General features: G+C 35.1%; 1 protein-coding gene across 3 annotated transcripts; it reads left to right on the top strand.

Moving 5' to 3' along the window:
* The first annotated feature begins 1,775 nt into the window (after positions 1 to 1,775).
* On the top strand, positions 1,776 to 23,642 carry LOC145222509 (uncharacterized). Of its 3 annotated transcripts, XM_080088644.1 has the most exons (12): positions 1,776 to 1,918; positions 2,072 to 2,160; positions 2,462 to 2,648; positions 3,141 to 3,278; positions 4,744 to 4,893; positions 6,072 to 6,228; positions 7,010 to 10,634; positions 11,136 to 11,203; positions 17,347 to 17,487; positions 19,914 to 21,317; positions 22,105 to 22,154; positions 22,516 to 23,642. In XM_080088644.1, the coding sequence occupies exons 1-7, from the start codon at positions 1,897 to 1,899 to the stop codon at positions 7,125 to 7,127; spliced, it is 861 nt and encodes a 286-aa protein (XP_079944770.1). In that variant the 5' UTR covers positions 1,776 to 1,896; the 3' UTR covers positions 7,128 to 10,634; positions 11,136 to 11,203; positions 17,347 to 17,487; positions 19,914 to 21,317; positions 22,105 to 22,154; positions 22,516 to 23,642. The 3 variants fall into 3 exon arrangements, with proteins under 3 accessions (XP_079944770.1, XP_079944769.1, XP_079944771.1); XM_080088643.1 differs by lacking the exon at positions 17,347 to 17,487; XM_080088645.1 differs by lacking the exons at positions 17,347 to 17,487; positions 19,914 to 21,317.
* The last annotated feature ends 744 nt before the right edge of the window (positions 23,643 to 24,386 follow it).

The following is a 24,386-nucleotide window of genomic DNA, read 5'->3' as shown; positions in this document are numbered from 1 at the left end:
GTTTTCAGGTACATGTTTTGCTTGTATGGGTGAAGTCATATTCTATTTTTGGGACATTTTGCCTTGTATTTCGCAGTTATACATGTCCGGTCCCACTGACGTTTATGTGCCTGTTTTCGAGAAGATTCTGGCAACTAAAAAAGGCTAATTTGGACTTTGCCCAGTTAAAAGTAACATTAACAAACGCAATTATGTGCGAGAGAAGAAGTTTACTTTTGCTTTGTGGGACTAAAAAAAGCGCTGTTTTTCCGCCTTGAAATCAGAGAGAGAGGTTTTGGAATTGTGAAACGATAAATGTCGTGTGATTACTCAGAATAAAATAGTGAAGGGATAACCTTGCATTATGTTTCAGCTGATTTAAAATATAGGATGTCTCAAATTAATACTGCAGTGCAATTAAGAAGAACAGCAAGAATTTCTGCAAGATCTAAACCATTCCGTATTCTAAGAGTCGTCGCTGACAGCAGTACTCAGACCGATCCGATAGCAGCGGCAAGTGCAAATCGGCCAGGACCATTGTCCGAATTAGTTCGCAGAGAAATTGGCCGTTGGCGCTCCTTTGAAGCTTGTACACTCACTTTCGCGTGGGACAACGACGAAGAGAGTTTCGACGAATACTATTTGAAGTGCTCGCTGAACAACGCAATTGGCATAGACGAGTTTCTCAAACCAACATCACACGACCTGATTCGAGTAGTGCGTGAACGACTGCAGCAAACGAGAGAAGTAGTCTACAAGAATACCATCCTGAGCACCAACTTGGACCACCTACAAGGAAGAGACGAAGTGTTGATCGTGAGGAAGGCTCTGCGTTTCCACCAGAGAGTTGATCGTCGTCATCTGGGTTGGATCACGTTGCGCAAGGCGGCACCTACTATCGGCTTTTGGGCTCCGCAACCAGGTGAACCACCAATCGTCATAGACCTGGACATCCCCTGCGCTCGTTCGAAGAACTATTCCCGATTCCGAGGAGGAGACAGCCCCACAGGCCCAACATTGACAAAGGTTGCATATCCCTGCTTTAGTTGAACAGTTTGCTGATTTAAAGTTTGTTACCCGGATTAAAATAGTGATCGTATGTTTACTGTAAATGGCATTAATGCGTCTTTTCGCATCGTTACTTGCACTCCCAACTTCTGCCTCCAATCTGCGACACAAAATTTACCTAACGCCCTCTCAGTCGTGTTTTATCCACAATGTGCCAACCATACCTTCTTGTGAGCGAAAGTCACGTAGCGCTTTATAATACTGAATAGCTGCAGCGCGTTTAACGATTGTCCACTAATTGTGCCCTACACTGTTTTGCTCTCCTTCCGTTTGACAATTATCAGGATGTGGAAACGAATGCGACAAGTAATGCAGGTAGCCATGCATCAGTAAGTTATCTATATTGATGAATAGTGTTATTGGCCCCGAAAAAGCAAATTAGAGATAGGCAAAAAATGTTTGCGAAAACTAGAGCTGATTGTCTTTGCAACTGATGTCTACCAGAGTTATGCATACTCAATTTGTCGACATGTTGTTAATATTAACAACAAAATGTACATGTTTATATGCAACCTAATTTATTATGGGTTTAATATCTTGCTAAACTGAAAGGTCACGTGAAACAAAACAAAGGGATTCTACACATCGAATTAACCATTGACAATGTAAAGTGGATTGTTGACTTATTATCAACTAAACGGTAAACGCGTTCTACCAGCGTCCGAAAGCTTGGTAAATATTGACGAAGAGATAAACTGTTTTCACGCCCTGCATTCGCCTGTAAGTAAATTACCGTTTTGAATTGCAAAACATTTTTTGGTGTTGTTAAACATCTGAACTGGAATTTATGTAACATCGCCTTACTAAACAAATCAACAAACCCATGGAAATGGTTGGCTTGATTTAGAAATGGCAGACCACAGCGCAAATGGTAAATAGAAAATATACAGATGAATGACAAGAAATAAAGTGGTGCAAAACTAAACCAATTGTCAAAATGAATTTAAGATATTTGTTTCTCTGCCATGTTGGTGTAAATATACATTTGTTGCAAGAACGCATGAATATTACAAGTATGTTTCAGAGGAATTTGTTGTTGTTGGTGGAGGATTTCCTTCTGGGAAAGTTTGTGTAAAGTATGATGTCACAACAAAACAACATCAACGTTTACCAGTAAGTTTACTTAGTATAAAACTTGCTCTTTATGTACAATAATGGAATTTTACAGAAAAAGTAAAGTGTACCTGACATTCTTTTTTTGTAATTATTGCCCAATGTAATTTAGGTGCAAGCTGGGAGTTGTCAAATATTTATTGTTGTCTTGCATTGTTTGTAAACAATAACTCATTACCAAACAAGCAATGTTTTTTATAATATTTAAACATTACATGAAAGTAATTGAATGTAACTTTTATGTATGAGCAGCAATTAAACTTTTATGTCACATTATTTTGCTTTGATTAAAACTTTGCAGAGATTGAACAAATTAAGATATCGGTTCACCTCAGTAAAAGTCGGAGACAAAATTTATGTATTTGGTGGAGATAATGAAGCTGCAAGGAAGAGTTGTGAAATGTTGAATTTGGCAACAAACAGACAATGGGAAATTGTGCATAAGATGTTAAGAGCTAGATGTAATGCTGCATCAGCAGTTATTGGAAGTAAGTGGATTGGGGCCAACACAACAAACTAAACTCTCATTGTATGTAACAAGCAATGTTTAATTGTTCCAGATTTGAAAACGTTCTATCGTCAGTTAAAGTTATTTAGACAAACAACTTTGTTAATACAGATGCAAACTTTAAAGTAATGGGTCAAAGACAATAAGTACATACATTAGTAATATTGCTGTGATCTAAAACTAATCTACAAGAAAACAAAACCAATGGTTTTTAACCTTTTACAAATCAGTCCAAGCTTATTTGATGTTCTTTAGGCTTTTCTAAATCTCTTAAATTCTCTTACAGCTTTGATAAATCCTCAAATTGTTTGTTTATATAATTTAAACCATCTATGTTAAAGTTAGAGGAATTTAGCAAAACCTCTCATACAGCTTGAAAAAACCCTTAAAGGCTCACTCTATGCAGGTTAACAAGAACTGTATTAAACATTTAGTTGAGTATTAAACTTACTAAAACAAAAGTATGTTTTAGACAACATTTACGTGACTGGTGGATGGAACAATGGCAGACTTTTATCCTGTGAAGTTTTTAATGTGAACAGGAATGAGCGGAGTCGGATCCATGACATGATAAAGCAAAGATCACAACATGGAATGTGTTCAATTGATAGTAAGAACACTGTTTGGTTAACAAACAATATCTCTTTTACTAAATAAACTTGTGGATTGAATGTCGCCATTATGAAGTGACTAAAATATGTCCCCATCAACCGTTGTGGCCAATTATTTTGCCAAAAGCAAAACATACTTGGTATACTAATTATGGGTGCCCTTTCTTGAAAGGGACACATATTGTTTTTGTCCTCAGTTTTTTTTCTTTCTGTGTAACGCTGGTTTGTTATATGCGCTTTGTCAAGAGTGCTTCAAATGTATTCAAACAGAGGTTAGCAATTAATCCAAATTTGATCGTCCTGAAGTTTGACCCCAAATGTCCCAGCGTTTCACTCTCTAAACCGTATATTTTAAACGGCTGTACATAATCTAGGAGTTTAATGCATTGTTGGTTGGTGCAATGTAAGGTATATGTTTTAAATACATTTCTAACTTTTTGTTGGATTCACCCACCCCTTAAACTCCAAAATAATTGGTTTTAGTTTTTGGCCAAAAATACAAGCCCTAATGTGCTGAAATTGTAAACAATTGTTTGCAGTAGGTTACTTGTTTAGTACTAAAAAATTTGCCTTGATCAGCCAAACGTTGCTTTTTAGTCCATAGTATGTGCACACTGTTAGTGAGATAGAAGTCCCAAGGGAGTAATTTGATGGTTTAATGAAGTGCAGGAGGGCTCAGCTTGACATTGGACAGGCGTTTAACAAGACAATTATAATTATATATATTTTTTGTAATTATATGACAATAATAATGCAAAAAAATACAATTTACCATAAATCCGCACAAACATGTGTGTTGGGACTTAGTCGTTTTTGCTTGCAAAACAATCACCTGCGTAGAACAAATGATGTGTATAGTAAATCGGATATAGAATATATAAAAATGAAGTATATTAGAAAGCCACCACTCTAGTTAGGGCAATGTGTTAAACTGACTTAGTTTAAGAGTTATTTGCAACAAGTAGGCAAATGAGAACCTCACTCCAATAAAAATACATAAAATTCGTTTGCTGCACCGTACTGATCTTACACAAAATATAACTTTGCATGATAAAGTGTCAATGTCAACTGGATGTGAAATGTAGCCATAAACAGCAAAATTTAGGCCAGTTTCACTTACAAGCAACTTTTAAATGGTAGTGATCTAGAAACTTTAATTGAAAACAAACAGTTTAGCCAATTCTAAACCACACTAAACTTTCAAAATTAAAAGTGCTATATAAACTGACTTTTAATCATCTTCTTCTTAAGGTCTGTCTGTAAAAAATAACTACTTTACGATTGGTTTTGAAAACAGACTTATACTGTGTTACACAAATACTGTAGTTTTCAAATCTTTAAACAACCCAATTTATATTATTTTCAACATCAGATATGTCTACTAATGTGGATTTTAGTTTCGTGTTAAATATGTATACTAATATGTGTGACATCACAAAAGATTGTACACAAACTTGTTTGCAGATTCACTTTATTGTGTTGGTGGATGGAAAGACAAATCCTGTGAACATCTTGATGTGAGAAGTGGGAAGTGGAATTTGATTCCACCAATGAATCATGAAGCAACACGAGGTTTATCTTGTGTTACATTGAATGGAAAGATTTATGTCACAGGTAATCATGTGCAAATAATTTAGTAAAATTTCGAGCAGCCAACACAGCTTTAACACTGGTATTAAACATATTCATGACTAGTCTTTTCGTGTCTTGTATTATTAAGTATTCCACACTTTTTAGGTAAATGACATTGATGTTACACTCACAGAGCCTAACATGTACCCAACTGTGTGTGTGTAACAATAGTCTGACTGCTTGCAATTATCAGTCAGCATATGTTTGATTTTGTGGGGGCATTATAAATTTGAAGGTCTGTTTGAAACGACAATTTGGAAAGCGGATGTATTTAGAACATAACACAACAAAACTGTTACAATTGTTTAAAACCCATCCAACGCATTATCAACACATTTCCAAAGTTTGATATTACAATTTGTTTTACAGTTTTAGTTCTGTTTATGCATACCATTTTCCACTTAAACGAGGACCAAGCATCTTTGTCTTGGCATTCACGCCATTTTATGTCATCGAATTTAAATAAAAAATGTAGTTCATAGGATATGAGTTTAATAAATTTAAAAGTACTGTTCATAGGTTATGAATTTAATAAATTTAATTAAAAAGATGTATATTAAAAACAAATATACATAAAATGGCTGTTCAGGTTCAAAAAACAACAACACAAATTGAGAATAACAAAATTCATGCAAAAGAAGTTACCTAAACTGAATATTTTATTTTTGTCTACACATGCACTTTGCAAATGGTCAAAGGTCTGACCAAGTTATCAAGTTTTAGATGATGTTTAAGTGAAGTTTTCATTGAGTGATAAAAGCATTAAATTTAATGCTTTTTGTTTCTACCACACTGTAATGGCCAAAACTTAACCCATGGTCACCTTTTCATTTTTCAAGATGTTTTTTTTAACGTATAAGTTTAGGTGCATTTACTTACCAATGCAGAGTATATTTGATAAGTAAATCAAAGATTCAACCACATCACAACAAATTAAAGGCACATAATCGAATTGTGCTCAAAATTGCCAATTCAGCAAATCGCATATTTGACACATCTTATTTGTTTTCACATACACACAGCTCTTATTGGGATGTGTCAAGTTCTGTGTCAAGTTACTTTTTGCAAAAATTGTGACAAAATAACAGCATATAGTGCATGTTTCACCCGGTTACATTTGTGTTTCAGTTATGTTTTTAAAGCAAAAGATTTATACACAGGTGGAGTTGGATATTCATCACCATCACCATGTCATCAATGTTATGATCCAGTTTCACAAAAATGGACTACATTAGCATCATTAAACACTGGATGTGCATATCATGGAGCTTGTGTGATGAACGGAAAGATTTATGTTGCTGGTGGAGTGTGTGCAGGGTAAGTGAGTTTTTCCACCACTGGATTTTGATCACTTAAGACCAGGTGTAGGGAACCTGTGGCCTAAAGGTCACATGCAGCCTTTTTAGGGTACTGAGTGCAGCCTTCCATGTAAAAGGATCTTGATAATTCACTGGTCGAAGAGAAATACATGGAAATGTATTTTTTGAGTTTATTACTTATCTCATATTACTATGTAATTAGCTTGAGGGTGGCAGTTTTCAAACTAGATTCAATGGCCCCCACAGTGGTCAAAATGCAATTTCCGTGAGATTGCCAAGAGCCCACAGCTCCACAATCTTACTTGTGTAACAAAGTAAGCAATTGTTTGCGCATAGTCTACTGTATTAAACTTGTCTTTGATTATAATCTAATTTTAAACCATTGATATGTGTAAACATTAAGTTAAATTATAAGTAAAATAAACCCTGAAAGTTGTAATTAAAGTGAAAATTTACACCGACCAAATCGTCTTCCAACTCTGCTTCAATCCCACACTGATTGTGAAAAATATCAATACTGATATTTTCTTGACCTGCTTGACACTGTTTACTGTACATGGGGTTTTACCTGCAACATACTTGTTTGTGTACAAAAACGAATAAGAATCCATATTTGTGACTGGTTTTGTTGACCCTTCTAAAGCTTTTTAAAAAACAATCTATATTTTTCAAACAGTTAGTGCACTGTGACGAAATAGTGATTTTTACCCTGGTTGTGAGGCCACCATTAGTTTTGTATGTGTTAGATTTGACCCACGGACACATGTTTTATTACACAGGGATAGCAGATGGGAGAAACTCAGTTCAGTGGAAGTTTACGACCCTACACAAGATTCTTGGCAACATTTGTTTGACTTGGAAAATCCTGTCAGTGGTCACACAGTTGTAGCTTTGTAAACCACAGTGGATGACATTGGAACAGGGGTGGGCAACCTGCAAGTCGCGGGCCGCATGCGGCCCTTCATTAAAGGTTGTGCAGCCTGCAGAGACGCTTGGATTTCAAAAGTACTGGCAAACGAGTCCAATTATTACATATTTTTGAGCTAATTAATGCGCCTAATGCTAGTTTTCTGCAATCTGGCAAAATGTGGCGAGAATCAAATATGAATTATACTTGTAGTTAAGCATATTGGGTAAGAAACAAAGCAAAATCACTTGGTGTTATGCACATGTGCGGCCCGCGATCCAATTTTGACATTTATAATTGGCCCTACAGTAACAAAGGTTGCCCACCCCTGCATTGGAACATGAACAAACATCAATAAGGTTTTGACTGAACCATTGACAAATAAACAGAAATCTTCTGATGCTTTTCATAGAGAAAGCACTACTGAAGCTAAAGTGACAATTTCAACTTAACTATACTTGAACTTAGATTGTTTTGTGCCTCAGTTCATTATAACCACTACATAATGTAGGCCCCTTTTCGACTGGTTCCACCAACGTTACCCCCCAGTCGTGTTTTACTCACAGTGCGCCAAGATCACTTTCTTGTAAGCCCCAGTCATATAATGCCCTGTAATGATGGTCTAGATCAGAAGCTCTTGGCCTTTGTCACTCTGCGACTACCTGCTCTTTAGAAACAACCAAGAAACATCCAGTATGTGTTTATGTGTATTTTTACTATCAAATGTCAATGTGACATTTAGCCAACCAAATGTTGAACAATAAACTGTAGATGTGGGAAATTTTCTATAAAAGGGAGTTAATTCTTCACAATATTTTGCATCCGAATTTTTTAAAAATTTTTGCATCTTTTTCAACCTACATTTGTTGTTTAAAGTTGTCATGTTCACGTGTTTCGACAGTTATTCAAAATTATTAGTAAACTCACAAAATTTGCATTGTAAAATGTGACAGTTGCACTCCACAACATTTTCTGTTATTACCACGTTTGAGTGCCAAAAACACAGAACTGCACCAATTATACACATCACTACACCTTTGCAACTAACTTCTGGCAAATTATACTAAAAACTACAAGCAACATGCAATGCATCTGCAGGAAATGCAACATAAACATATGGTGTGTCGTGTACTGCAGTGCAAATAAGCGCAAATATCATACAAGTGACTTTATCACGTGATCGTCACCTTTTTCGCTATTTATATTAACGTGTGTTGTAAAGATATCAGAGACTATCTATCTCTCGCTTAATCTCACTTAAATCACAAACTCAATAAACTAAGTGTAAGGTTAAACGCCGTCTTTTTTATCGGACTAAGCTCAGACAAGCAGTAGCTCAGATAGCCAAGGACTTGGAGTATAAACATTTACAGCGAAAGATACTTCTGTAGTCATAAGTACGGCGTCAACTCGATCAGCCCCTCCAAACACACCGTTTACTGACTAATAACTGAACATAGACCCAACTCTAAGTAACTATTTTACAAGATATAACAAAAAACACACACACAAATAAACATTTAAGACCCCGACGATATATCAATTGGCGAATAACACGAACGTTGGGCGGATTTCAACAGAATTAACCACGCAAATAAACTTGTCATCGACACACATTTGGAATTGATGATTCGAATACCTCGTTCTAAAAAAACTTGTTGCTTTTTAAATTATCACGTTTTTCGACAAAATTTGTTGATTTTGAGGTACATTGCAGTTCCAAGAGTAGTGCTCTTGCCCTTACAGTCCCGACTCCCATGGAAATAGATTAAGAAATTCAAACGCGCATTTGGGCAAATTCTCTTGCAATCACAATTCGAATAAATATTGAGAACTTGGTACATGACACCTCAATTTCGTTTGATATTTGATGATATTTAGTCGCGCAGTGAAGTAGAGGAATAAATTTTCAAAGTTGCTTCCCGACACAGCAGACCTCTGTTAACTGAACATCTAACGTAACCAACCAAGAGCAAACTAAAGTTTAACACAGGGGTGGGGAACCTACTTAGTACTGCGGGCCGCATGAATTGCACAACATTTTCGGGCGGGCCAAATATTTTTTACTTTCAAATTCCGTGTAATAATACCCTAAGCATACAAGTGATTTTATATTTCATCGCTCCAGATTTGATTTTTTCTTTGCTGCTACATGTTTGCAACAAACAAGGCTTACAGGTTTATCACTTAATTCGACTAAAATCTGTCCATTCTTTCTGGAACACCCTAGCTCCATTTAAAACTAACACCGCATGGCAAATGATTTGTTACTGGAAGAAGAGACAATCGAGTGACTGTTACGTCACAAATACAGCAAGTGGTTGAATGTGTGGCAATTTTAATAAGTTTGGCGTCAAATATAGAAATGTCGAAGTCTTTTCAAGTAAATGTTTGTACATAAACATTTTATTATTGTTTTTTTATGCTACATTTTATGCTGTCATTTAACAAAATTGTGACGCGGGCCACTTTCAAAATGCAAGTGGGCCGCAGGTTCCCCACCCCTGGTTTAACAGGTCTCTAAAATTGCTCGCAATGTAGTTAGGGATAAAGGCAGTGTACTTTTAGTAAAATTGAGTTGAAAATAATAGTCGGGAAACTTGGCCGAATGGCCTGGCGCACCTGACCCATGTACAAAACCTGATCGGGTTTCGTCCCCGGGAGTATCCTGGGTTCGAATCCCGTGAACGACAAAGGGCAATTTTCATTTCTCGGACTGCCGCCTGATATGTCGAAAAATACAATAAAAAAAATAATAGTCCTGGTTTAATTTGTAAGAACTATGGTTTGTGGTTTATTTCCACCCTTTTTTTAAGACATCTATGTTTGAGTTACATCCGGTCACGGCTGAGCACGTTTTGTTGGCGATTTTGCGCGCTTTGCACTCAAACTTTCTGGACTAGTAAATGGCTTCTTGATCGTTGTTTAGGATTTTCCAAAACACTGTGCAAATTGGTGCTAGAAACGTTTACAGTTGTATCAAGCGAAACATGTATTGTTTAATGTAGTGGTAAATAGATATTCTTTAGTGTAATAGAGTTTTTGCTTTCTGTAAAACATGAGTTTTGGAATGAGAGTATTTTTAACAATGGCTCTGTTTGTCTTAACACTCCAAAGGGACACTTGCAAATTTTAAGAACTCCTCTTTAAGTTTACCTGACTAACTTTTAAGCAGCTATATTTTTGAGTAGTCATTAAAAAATGCCTGTTTTGGTGGAGTTGTACAGTTATGTTTACAAATTATTTTTTGAATATACATAGCAGGATTGTTGTTACGGAATACCTGCTTTTAAAATGTGTTTTGCCACAGAAACTTAATTGTTTTAAATAAAAATAAAATAATTCAAATGTTTTACAGATCATCCAGGTAATATATAGGAAATGTACTGAAATGCTGATGCGTGTTAAAAACTGTGATTGAAAAAACAATAAAAACATATTTGGATATATAGAAGACATAAGGTTGTATGCATGACAATGGATATACTACAGCAGGGGTATACAATATTTTCAACCCAGGACACTAACTTACATGTTTTTACAAAATGGTTTGAATGCGAACTTTTCTGTGTTTTACAAACATTTATGTCTTGGTAAGGGATTCAATTTTCACATTGCGTTCATTAGACACCTATTGTATAGACTGTGAGATTAAGATTCAACATTTGTAAAAAGTTCTTTTAGAACCTTTTTTGACATTTTGTAATGTGAACAAGCTTAAATGTGTTAAATTCAGCATTAATCCAAGTCAGTACTAGCCATTGTCATGTTTTATTATTCACTATGAAATTGCTGAACAATGCACAAGGTAAAAAGTACATCTAACCAGTCTCTGCTTTTTATCAGGTCCATTAAAATATATGCCTCCATAACCAGTAAACTCTAGTTTAAACTATTGTTTTCCTGCTCTTTGTCAATTTAAACAATCACTCAGTTGTTTATAGTATACACATTATGTTAGAGATTTGTAGGTTAATTATTTTCTTCTTTTTTACCAGGACTGTTTAAATGTCGTGGAAACAGAAATTTGTGAAAAGTCCTGGAGCAAAGGTTGAATCCATAACCAGTAAGTTGTCTGTGGTAATAATTTTTTTTTTTATATAAGCAAGTTCTGTTTCAAGTCCCTCTTTAAAAAGTTTTGCATAGATTACCTACACCCAAAAGTTTTTGCTTATTGTATTGTGTGATAACAGGTAGTCATTACTTGAAAGTCAGGTGCCTTGCTTCTTTTTGTCTGAATTATTTAATCATCAATTGTGATTAGTTTTGTTCACTAAAGCTGCTAAACTGTTATGCGGACAACAGCACTTAATGCCCTAAATCTGAAAGTATTTAAACTGATTATTAGTTCAAACAATTTTAAGGCAAAAGCGATTGAAAGTGTTTGATGTTGTGATTTTCATGGTGGCAAACCTATATACAAGGTTTACATGACACATATTGTTTTGTGCTCATTTTTTGCCTAACGATGGTCTATTTTGCCTGTTGGGTCAAGAAAAAGTGCATTAAACCTATTCAAATTAACACACATGGTTAATAGCCAGTTAATCAAAGTTTGACCACTGTTAACCCATTGGTTCACCCACAGGTCCTCCTTAATGTGGCAATTAAAAACCATTTGCTTTCATTTCATATATTGGTGGTTATCTTTTAGTTGAATTTACCCTTTTTTATCTGTTAATCTAAAGCTGTTAATAGTTTTTATGAAGTGTGTATTGTTGGAAGTTTTAGTCGAATCTGCTTAGTGGTTACATGTACAGTCCTGTATATCTTTTTAAGCCACTTATCTTCAGGCACTATCACAGAAGTCCTAAGTGAGTGATTTTCTGGTTTACATTTGTAGCAGTTTAAGCAGGTCGTCCTATACCTGTCAGTTCTTAGGTTGATTAGACATCAGCTGATTTTGCACAAATGTGGTTGTCTGAAAAAAATGTGGTTGTCTGAAAGTCATGTGGTTTTCTGCCATTTATGATGCTTTTGGATGAAACTCTTACATTTTATAAAATATACTAATATAGGTGTTGATTGTTGCATTTTACCCTGTAGCCCCAACCTTTCCCTCTAAAATACACAAACTATGAAATATAAACATAATATACTAAATCTCAGCATATTACACACAAACTATAAAATCTAAACATGTATATATATACACCATCTATTCAATGTGCTCAAACTGAAAAATCTAAGCAGAGTATACACAATCTACAAAATCCAGCAATCTAAGAAATCCTTTCAGCAAACTAGCAATCTACACATCAATGAAGGCTTGTGCTTAAAGTTACTAGGGTCTATTTTCTTGTTATTATTCTGAATCAAACTGAATTCATTGTCTAACTGGTGGTCTTTACCATGAATTCGATTGGCTAATTTGAAGAAACCTGTTGGAATCTAACATTTCGGCATCGCAATTTTCTGAATTCAAATATATATTTAAAGTTTACATGAAAGATAAGGTGTGCAAATTTAGATGAAAAATAAAACTTTATTATGCTTAAATTTTAGAAATCAAATTTTTAGAAATTTCCATTCCATTTAGCAAAACAAATGTATGTTTTCACTCTCTATTTTGTGAATTTCAGACAATTTATGTTTTGCCTCTATTTCCACTGTATTATTTTGGACACCAAGTTGTTTCATTGCGCTTTATTGCGTAGAAATGGGTTCAACAACTTATGTTTTATGTAGACTTAAGGCAGTCCCCTTTTCCAATTTTTTTTCCGGCATGCAGCTTTTCAAGTGCACCTGAAACTGTTAAATACTGTAAACAAAACAAACTTGTGGTATTGGTATCAACAACTTTTCCATTAGAGTTACTCTTTTCTGTTTTTACAAACATTCTTCAAATCTAAAATGATAAAGAAAAAATATTAATTACTTGCACTTTTGGCAACAAATCTTCAATGGATTTGGATGAAACTTTCACAGATGGAGATATAGTTATGTAGATGTGCCATCTGCTTCATTTTACTTAATAACCCCGCTAGCCCCCTAAAATGGGTAAATTGTTAAACATTGTCCAAATTGGATGAAATATGGACAATTTGTTCAGTTTGCCATAATTAGGTGTCAATTGTTGTATTTCACCCTGCAGCCCCAATATTCACCCCATTGGCCCCCTTAAATGGTGAATTATTTAAACAATGTCCGAATTGGATGAAATTTTGACAGTTTGTTCAGTTTGCCGTAATGAGGTGTTGACTATTGTGTTTTACCCTGCAGCCCAAATATTTACCCCAGTGGCCCCCTAAAATGGGTAAATTTTTAAACAATGTCCAAACTGCATAAAATTTTGACAGCTTGATCTATTTGCCATAATTAGGTGTTGATTGATGTGTTTCACCCTGCAGCCCCAAGATTAATGCCGTTGGCCCCCCTAAAATGGGTGAATTTTTTGAACAATGTTAAAATTTAATGAAATTTATACAGTATATAGAATACATCATCCATTGATCTCTTTTACCCTCTGAGCCCCACCTTCACCCCAGTAACACCTAAATGGGTGTACATTCTAAACATTGTCCGAATTGCATGAAATTTTTAAAGTTTGTGCAATATGTCATTTTTAGGTGTCAAATATTATGTTTTGCCCTGTAGTCCCATTAGTTACCACATTATCCCCCTAAAAAATGTCATAGAATTTTGACAATTTCTATGATATTCTATTTTGAGGTGTTGATTGTTAAGTTTTACTCTGCAGCCCCACCATTAACCCCTTAAATGGTAAAATTTTGCAAACAATTGCTGAATTGAATGTGACTTGTACAGTTTTGTGCCTCATATAGCATGATTAAAAGAAACAAAAACCACCATCAAGACAGACAAAGTTACTAAGTTGATGTTGGCATAGTTAAAACAAATAGTATTAATCAATAGCAATCAGTTGATGTGGATGAACACGCACATGACAGTCAAGTGAAGCCTGATAGCAGTAAACAGCAATTAATTTACATATATACATCAGCAAACATATAGCATTGGGGAACACTTTAATGATGCAATATCTATCACACACCTATATAGAAACCTACATCTTCCCTTAAAAAAGGCATACATGATGGCAGTAAAAGAACCAAAGGCCAATAATGTAACATTCAGACACAGCCCAAAAACCTTCAACCAACTGTACAACACAAGTATGTTTCTCAAAAAAATAAAACAGGAATTACCTCATTTTCAACATCCAACACTGTCAATTAATACTTGCAAGTTTAACTGTGATTCATTTGTTCCAGATGTGGAATATTCAAAGTATTTTCAGCGGTTTTGTACATCCTACAACAAGTTTTAGACATAAAGCGTTTTTGTTTTTGGGAATCGCACTTCTGTAGATAAAACTTATAACTCCGGAAACATATATTTAACAGTTTTGGTATTGAAAAACCTAAAATAATGATTTTATCTTGAAAAAAATACCAAGGCCTAACTTTTTGGGATGCCACTATATCTACATCAAAATTCCACAATGAAAAGTTTTTCAACTTTCTTTGGTCACGTGAAGTCTCAGTTTAGAAAATAAAGTCTTGTAACTATTGACAGTGATGAAGAAACTGCAATCCACAAATCAATTCTGTCTTGGTTTCCTGAAGCTCGTTATGTTTTTTGCCTGTCAGGAACTATGTATTTAAAAGACAAAAAAGGGGTGGACTTAAAACATACAAAAGCTTTGAAGGACTATACCAGGACCCTGTTGAGTTTTTCAGCAAGGCTGATTGGGTTGTTGACTTCTGCAGAGACTAACAGAACTTTGCCAATTATGGAAGGTGTGGTCTTATGTGGAAATGAATAGTACTGCATAGAGAAATAACAACAGTGAATCAGTAAATTTAGTTTTCAAGAACAACAACAGATTGAAAAAAAACAACAAAACACTTACCTGTTCTTGTCACCCTTCTTTTTGACTTGTTTATTATCATGTATACTAAAAAAGTGATTTATGGGACTGGCACATAAGTTCAATCTCATAATATGTTTGAAACATATATGATCACTTGGACATTCATAACCCCAACACAGAAAGCAAAACACAGGTTCCTAAAATGTACAGTTAATGGGAAGAGTATCAAAATAACACCACCCATGTATAAACACACAAGAAACTTATTTCTAAACAACCATCGAAAAGTATTGGCAAAAAAAAAAATGTATCCCACAAGCTAAAGCCTATCGATTAATAATGGATAGATTTGACATAAAGTCGTTGTTAAAAAATGGGTACTAAAAATACAGCAAATGGAAATACAAACATAATAACATCATCTTATGAAAAAACAATTAAACAACCTCCAATTATATTGGCAACAAGCTGGGTAGAAATTTTTTATCCCAAACAAAGGACAACTGATTGTGAACACAGCAATTTTGCATACCTATACCATAAAAAAATTTGTTTCTTAAATTCTCACATGTAATGATGGCGGTACTAACCACTGCATAAGATAATATTAGCTCCCCAAAAGTTTTATCAGAGATGTGGCTTGCGTCGTTTTTGAAATTGACACATCGTGGTCAACAAAACTGTTTTGTAAATCGGTTCATTGCAAACTCTATCTCTGCAAAAACTATATGTTAACACTTTTTGGTTTGTTACTTTCTTGAAGCAAATCTCGAGTTACCATGTAAAATGACAATATATATTAACTCCCATCACTCATCTAAAACAACAACACACAATATGATATTAAGATTGCACATACCTTTTTCAACATGGCAATGACAACAACATACCAACTTGTTTTCAACATGGCAATGACAACAACATACCAACCCCCCCCCCCCCCCCCCCCCACACACACACACACACACACACACACACACACACACACACACACACGCAATTTTTAAAACAGCTATAATAAAGTAAATTTTGAGGAGTTTCATACTTTGTCCACAGCATAAACAAAGTTTGACCTTGAATGACCCAGCAGTTCACCCCCAGCCCCCCAAAGCATATTTTTTTAAAGCGACTGTACTGACTAAAGTACATCATCTAGGAGTTATATGCTTTGTTGGTTGGTGCAATGTAAGGTTTTCTACAGTTTTGTAACTTGCAATGAATTCAACTATTTTCACCCCTTAACCCTAAAATACTCATTTCTGTGTAATGCTGGTTTGTTAAACGCCTTTGGCCAAGAAAGCATGCTTTAACTTGTTCAAATTTACACAGATGTTAGCAATTGATCCAAATTTGATCCTCATGAAGGTTGACCCTGAATGACCTAATGGTTGACCCACAGGCCCCCAAAAAGTAAACTTTTTAAAACAGTTATAAGTACAAAATCTAGAAGTTTCATGCTTTGTTGGTTGGTGGAATGTAAGGTATTCCAAAGAATTTTCTAACTTTTTATTAGATTCACCCATTTTTCACCGCTTAAACCCTGAAATAATTGGTTTTAGTTTTAGGCCAGAAATACAAGCCCTGATGTGCTAAAACTTTAAGCAGTTGTTTGCAGTAGGTTACTTGTTTAGTATTTAAAATTTTGCCTTAATAGGACAAATGGTTACCTTTACAGCCCATAATATGTGTACACTGACCTGTCAGTCAGGAGTTCCAAGGGAGTAACTCACTGGTTTATGATTGAGGTGTCAGAGCGGGAGGGTTCAGCTTGAAATCAAACAGACGTTTTACGAGACAGCTACTTTGGTGATTAGAAATCAGCTGTATTTGCACAGCAATGCCATGTCATTTTGTTAAGATATCATATCAAGGTCCAAGCAAGAGATTAAATTGAAGTATTTTTTTTCATTCTTTTTTACTGTTTTTGTAATTATATGACAATTATGATGCAAAAAGAACACAGACACAACTAAAAATTTGTTCTTGAGAATCTAAAAATAACCGCAACGTTTGTTCATGTTAAATCCGCACAAACACACTTGTGGGGACCAATTCGTTTTGGTTTGCAAAAACAATCACATGTGTAAATCAAGTGATGTGTATAGTCCATTGGTAAATAGGATATAGAATATATAAAATATTACAAAGCCACCTTTCTTGTTATTTTTTGACAATAATTGCCAATCATTGTTAATTGAGGTTATGGAAATTACACTTTTGAAATGTCAGTGCAGTTTGAAAGCACCTATACTTGCAAACAATCAATCTAAGCAAACCATTAATTTGTGCCAAACAATGCCATGATTAATAAGCAGAAACTATTTTATGTCTAGATTTTTATGTGAAATTAACATAACTACCATGTTTTATAGATTTGTCCCTTTTTGGTTGGTTGGCATGCAGTATTTAAGACACCTGGGCACAGATTGTAGCCGATAATGTATGTATTCCATACACTATAGCACAACAACCAACAACGTTTTGAGAAAGGAGCAGGAGAAACACACACACTTGTAAATACAAACTATTTCTGATGAAAACATTTACCTATACCAGTGGTTGTCAAACTTTTATTGACCGTGGCTCCCTAAAAGTAACTTTCGGGTCTTGTGTCCCCCTTTTAAGTAACACCCAAAGACCTGTGGCCCCCTACCAAAAAATGTATGTAGCAAACCCAACTACATTTTAAAGTCCAGGGTCTTTCAGGATAAGTCTTTTTTTTCATTTGCATTCATTCTTTTTTATACTTTAACAGAATTTGCAAATTAAGGAACAAAAAGTGTGGCCTTATGTAAAAGCAAATGGTACTGCATGGACAAATGACAACAGTAATTCAGCAAATTTGTTTTCAAAATAACAACAGATTGGAAAAAAAACAGTGCTTACCTGTTCTTGTCACTATACTTTTTGACATTATGTTAAATATATGGTGATGATAAATGAGTGATTTGTGGGACTGGCCTATGCACATTGAATCCGGCATAGAATAAGTTCAAAACATATATTAATTCTTGGAGAACCATGGATTTAACACAAAAAACAAAACACTTTAACAGGTTTTCTAAAATACACAGCTAATGGAAAGAATAACATAATAACACCATCTAATAGAAGAAATTAAACAACTTCTAAATGCATTGGCAATAATCTGGGTAGAAATAATTGTATCCTAAACAAAATCCCAAACAAAGTACAACTGATTGTGAACACAGCAATTTTGCATAACATTCAGTTTCCGAACACAGGCCAAACACCAATGTGAGATTATTAGTCCAAAAAAGTGCCTCACTCAAATGTGAATATGATTACAAGCCCTCACCCCAACCGTGTTAGCCTTATTTGAAGTTTATGAATAGTTTCCATAGATTTAAGAGATTACACAAATTATTGTGTTTTTCCTGTTGATTATTGTGTCTTTCACTATAGCCTCAACATTTACCCTGCTAGCCATTTCAAATGGATTTTATTAAAGTTTGTATCAACAGTTTGTAGAATATGCCGTATTTAAAGTGTCGATTTGTGTTTAGCCACACCATTTTTTTCAAACAATGTCTGAATTGAAAGAGATCGGATATTTCTTGGTTCATATAGCATTGTTATTTGACCAAACTTTCTTATGGTTGTTTTGAAATACTAGTTTTTGCCTTGTATTGGACCTAATGGTGTCACCCTTCTAGTTTAATTCAATAAATAATAATCACACTCTATTAGCATCATTACCAATTTGCTTAAACTTGTGTGTGTAAGGACTCATTCTTTTTTGCTTTTAAAAACAACTCTATTTTGAATGGCCTGTATGATAGATTGTTAAATCAGACATAGAATATTTATATTGGCAACAGAAGAAAGCGAACTTTCTAGTTGTTTGTCACAAACATTCCATTGTTGTTGATGAGACTATGCTGTATGGTACTCAAATTGTAATGAACTTGAGTGCATTTATAACCTTTTGTAACTCAGGACATAGATCACTATTCAATCATGTTTATAGTGCTTGTTAGTCACACTTAACTTGCAGCTGTAGTATTACTGACTTAACTAGGCCCTCTTTACCCTGCCATCTTTGATCAATCTGGAGTTTCAATAAACTTGAACATGTTTTGGGGTTGTTAAAACCAATCGTATACAGAGTTCCTCTTATGCAAGAAGAATCTACTTCTTAGTTGCACCCATGTAAATCCGCCCAGAATTATTGTATGTTGCACAACTATTATTATATACTAGTTTATTTTTAGGCATCAGTTCAAAATGCACTGCTCATCCAATACTAAAATATAACTTGGTGTTTTTTAACTGAAAGTAGTTCTTTTTAAATATTTTTGGTACATTTTGAGGAGTTTCATACTTTGTCCGCAGCATAAACATATTGTGATTTAGCTTTAAGAAGTTAAGAACAAATATGTCAAATCTGGGTTCTTAATTTTGATATGAAATTAAAACACATTTAGACAAATGTTGTTTTTAATACATAAGGGAATAAATTTAAAACCTTGTCAAATACCTTATGGCAAGAGGCTTCTGCAAGTCAGTGTATGCTACTTTACAACATAGAAGTTAACATGGCTTAGTTTGTCTGTGTCAGCAAATTTTTTTCTTGCATAATTTGACAAATTTGTAATATTATTCATAATAAAAATGAATATTTCAGCTAAATTTAATTAGTAATATATAGGATAGCCAACTTTCTAGTTTGTAGTTGCTGTACAATCATGCAGGTCCTAGAACTAAAAATGGATTTGATATCATATATGACAACTAGTTTTTATTCACACAGTAATGTTGAAACTCTATTATTTCTAAAAATACAAACATACAGCAAACAGTGAGCATCTGTTACAAGTAAACCAGGTTAAAACCTGTGACCTGACGAAAACTATTATTTTTTGTTGTTAATCTCCAAATGTGTGTTTTTAACCAATTTTGCTATTTTTTGTTGCAGAAACATTTATAGAAGAAGACATCCAGAACATAGTTTCATTCTGACAATGCATGTCTTCCCGTTTCTTTTTTTCTTTTTTTTGTCATTAATCTGTATATAGTAGTAATTGCTATGTTAGCCTGAGAAAGTCTGCTCTTGTGCCTGCTTGTGTAATGGTGTGTGAGATATACTATGCTGATGTCAATGCTTGTGACTGATTTGCCCCATTGTTGCAATTCGGGTTTGATGTCTACTTGGGTGTGGCTTAGTTGAGGCCCTGAAAAAGGACGCTTTTCATGGCTGATGCTAAGTTTACATTCCTTGTTGACTGATTGGAGGAGGCATGTTTTGTTGTGATACATATTGCTTGTGTCAGTTGATGTTGCAGGGACAGACCTTGGCTGACCTTTTCGGAGGACTTATTAAGACGAGCAATGACCCTGTGGCATTTAGCTGATGATTGCATTGTTAGCCAAGTCTGTTGCTGGCCTGGTGCAGTCAAGGAAAGGTTACCCAAAATATTGTGGCTTCGTCACATTTGGAACCCAACTTGTTCTAATCCTTGTCAGATGACTGTTGTAATAATACTGTGTATGTTTGCATGTCAGTCTGGTGAGGCTCACGCAGAAGTTGTCTGAGACCTTCAGGTCACTTTTTAAGATGGCTGAAGCTGAGTTTCTAAAGGGCTGGCTGTCTGATGTATGATTTGTCCATGTATTCGGTCTGGTATGCCAGATGTTCGCTTGGGACATTTTGGTTGAGGGGAGCTGAACATGGCCGAAAGGTGTAGGCTGCTAGCCGCCTACGTTTACTACCTGATGCTGGGTGTCTCCATGCACGCAGATGGCATTGATGTGCAAGTCCTGTGTCTTCGCTGTTTCCTATTAGGCTAACTGTATATGTGAATTTTGCTTTGGTACATACGTTTATTTAATATATTTTTTTGTGACTTTTTTTTGTGGTGGTGTATTTGTTGTTTTAGAGTTTTTTTTTGACACTGTTTTTGTGGTGGTGTATTTTTAGTATTAAGGTTTTGTTGATACTGTTTTTGTGGTGGTGTATTTTTAGTGTTAGGGTTTTGTTGATACAGTTTTTGTGGTGGTGCAATTTTTGTGGTTTTGTTGATACTGTGGTGTGTACATTGGTATATGTATGTGGTACTTTTGCAAGTCCTTTGTATGTTTAAAGTATTTTGCTACCATGTTGCATGATCAGTTTGTGAAGTATACCTTGTATTGCATTCTTAAGATTAGGTTTGATATGCTTGACATTAGCCGGGGGCAGCTTGGTCAAGTTGGTTGTGCCGGTTCAACTGACTGACACCAGGTTGTTTTCTTGCTAATTTCAAGCATTGACATTGCATTGTTGGGTGAAACTTATGTTCAGATGAATAATTTTTCATTTCTGACGGATTCACCTGTTGAGGTGAGTTTCTAAATTTTTTATCTGTTTATTAAATTGTACAAACTTTGTCAAATTAATTGTTGGCCCCCTTCCACAGATTAATTTTAGGCACTTTTTGCATGAAATGCTTTATTATTTAGTTAAAATTTTAGAGATAGTGCTAGAGAGAATGCAAATGCCACCTGTTTTATTAGACTGGATGTTGTTACCTGCTAGCTTCAAAAGAGTAAAATCATTTTTTCAACCATGTTCAAATTGGATAAAACTCAGGCACTTTGCAAAATGTGGATTTGTTGTGTTTCATTTTATAGCCCCACTAGCCATCAACTTTGTAGTATGTTGGGGACCCACACAAAAAACATTTACAAAGCAAAAACTTTTTAAATTTTCCAAATATTGCAGGCCTGCACAACATATGCATCATAAAACCTTTATTGATACAACAATGAGATATTGTAGTTATTCTTCAATGGGTTTCTTTCAGAAAAGGTTTCTTTTTCACTATATTGATGATAATTATCATAAAGATTACAATCTTTATTCAACAGTTACATTATATAAATGTTACATTACACTAGCATGTGACCCACTACAAAGTTTTTTTCTGCTGTGATGGTGTGGTCATTTTAACTTGTACAGGCCTGCTTTAGTTTATGTACAATACCATTTCGTGCCTTATTGTTTCAAATATGCAACTGATAACATTGTATTCTCTTTTTTCTGATGCCATTTACACATAATGACTTTTGCTTAAGGTAATTACTTGAGTTTAGTTTTTTGTTTTAATTCGATTTGCTTTATGTTGCAGAATGATGATCTTTTTAACAAACTTTCATGACAACGATTTACCTATAACAAGTAAGTATGCCTTTAGGTTTTGGTTAGGTTTGGAAACAATTTGGTACGGTTGATAAATGCTACAGCAATTATTGAATTTAAATTATATATCTAGTTGTTATGGCAGATAAAAATATGTAATGCAACAAACATTTTAATTGCACTTTAAATGTTGTCATGTGTACAAGCTCATAATAGACGCCAAGAGACATTTTTTGTGATTGAAAGGTTAATACTAATTTACATTAATTTAGATTGTTCTTTTGTATGAAATCAAATTATATTCATAAAAACATACCATTTTGTAATCACATTATGTATGATAAAAAAAAAAACTTACAGGCAAGTTCTTAATCAAATAAATATTTTTTTTGTTTTGCAGATTTCTTGCTTCTTCCTTCTACTTGCTTCATCTCCACATTTTATTGTGTTGTGTTTGTTGTTTTTTCGTTTCGCTGTGTTCTGTGTGATTTTAGGTAGAAATATACTTAGATCAGGCAGCCAGCAGTTGTCCAAGTTACATGTTTGACTTTATCCCACATTTTCAACCTCTATTCGTAGGTTGACTCGATTTTATGCCCCAAAACTCACCCTTTCCGGTAATTTTTACTTCCATTAATTTTAAAATGACTTCGGTCTGTTTTTACTTGATTGCTAACACCTTTTTGTGGGAGTTTTGTACATTTCTCGCCCTCCAATCAGATCCTCAAATCCAATTAGACCTCACATTTTTGGCCGTTATGGCGTACACACATGTCTTTCCCAACATACCCCACAAAACCACCTTAACCTCATCCGGCTATGGCACTCGGGTTATTAATATTTTCGAAAATTTCAAATTCTAACCAGGAGACGACAACTTTATAGGTCGGTCGTCACTTGTCGAGGCGGGGAGGGGCCTCTTCAATAAAAGCACAAAAACAACTTCTTTCCATCAATCCGACGCTTACGCCCAGTTATCCATCTTTCCGCCTACTTCGCATGCGACCATTTTTTTCGATTGACAGCTTTGAAAGCCCATGCTGCCCAGCTATTTTCTGCAATTGTCCACATCCCAGACACTATGTGTCCTTCAAAACATATCTCACTTTGCGAGTGCTTCATTACTCCTTAAAGAACAATTGGGCCAACTTCGACCATTTATCACCCGTTTTTCGCCCAACATCAATACTTGTCGTTATACCCCAAACAATGTTTTGCGGGGTTGAAACATCTTTGCACCACATCCAGCGTTTCGGAAGTATTCTCTCCCGTTATCCACAGCTAAACTCATACATTCAGCCCTTATCCACTAATCTAAGAAAAACATACGGTGCGGTGCAATATGCCAACGTCCACTTGCAAGCACTGTACTCATCTTGCTGATGACTATTGAATTGTTTAAATATGGATGTCTCTGTTCCATGTATAAACGCTTGGTTGTTATATGTGCGACGCTGTATCTTAAACTTTTTAACGTATCGATGTCGCCTATGCTGATTACAACAATATTTCATCCTTAAACTACAAGGTGTGATTTTAATCAATTTAGCGTGAGCTTAGACTGACTCTTAATGAAAAAACTCATAAATCTGATGTTCGTACAACCAAAACAGGATAACTTGCACGATCCTATCATGTGAGTTTTACCTCACAACGTGAGTTCACATTAACCCGCCACGAATTCATTTCATGAATTGCGAGACCATGCAGTTTCATTTCTAAAATTGCAAGCCCTTGCCGCAGGCATTTGACCCTAATTGGAGTTCACGTGACCTCATTTTCAAAAAAATCCAGACTGTACAGTTTCGTTTTGAAAATTGGGTAAACATGCCCCAGGCATTTGACCCTAATTGGAGTTCACGTGACCTCATTTTCAAAGAAATCCAGACTGTACAGTTTCGTTTTGAAAATTGGGTAAACATGCACCAGGCATTTGACCCTAATTGGAATTCACGTGACCTCATTTTCAAAAATTTCGAGACCATGCAGTTTCATTTCTAAAATTGCAAGCCCTTGCCGCAGGCATTTGACCCTAATTTGAATTCACGTGACCTCATTTTCAAAAAAATCCAGACTGTACAGTTTCCTTTTGAAAATTGGGAGAACATGCCCCAGGCATTTGACCTGAATATGGGTTCTGGTGAACTCGTTGCGAGCACGAAAAAGCCCACACCACAAGCAGTTTACCCCAGTGTGTGTTCACGTGAACCCACCGCGAGTTTATTTAAAAAAATTCGAGGCTGTAAAAAGCGAATTTGACTCCTTTATGAA

Source organism: Phallusia mammillata, chromosome 4 (assembly GCF_965637545.1).
Source record: "Phallusia mammillata chromosome 4, kaPhaMamm4.hap1.1, whole genome shotgun sequence".
Classification (NCBI taxonomy): domain Eukaryota; kingdom Metazoa; phylum Chordata; class Ascidiacea; order Phlebobranchia; family Ascidiidae; genus Phallusia; species Phallusia mammillata.
This window is presented reverse-complemented; position numbering and strand designations above follow the sequence as displayed.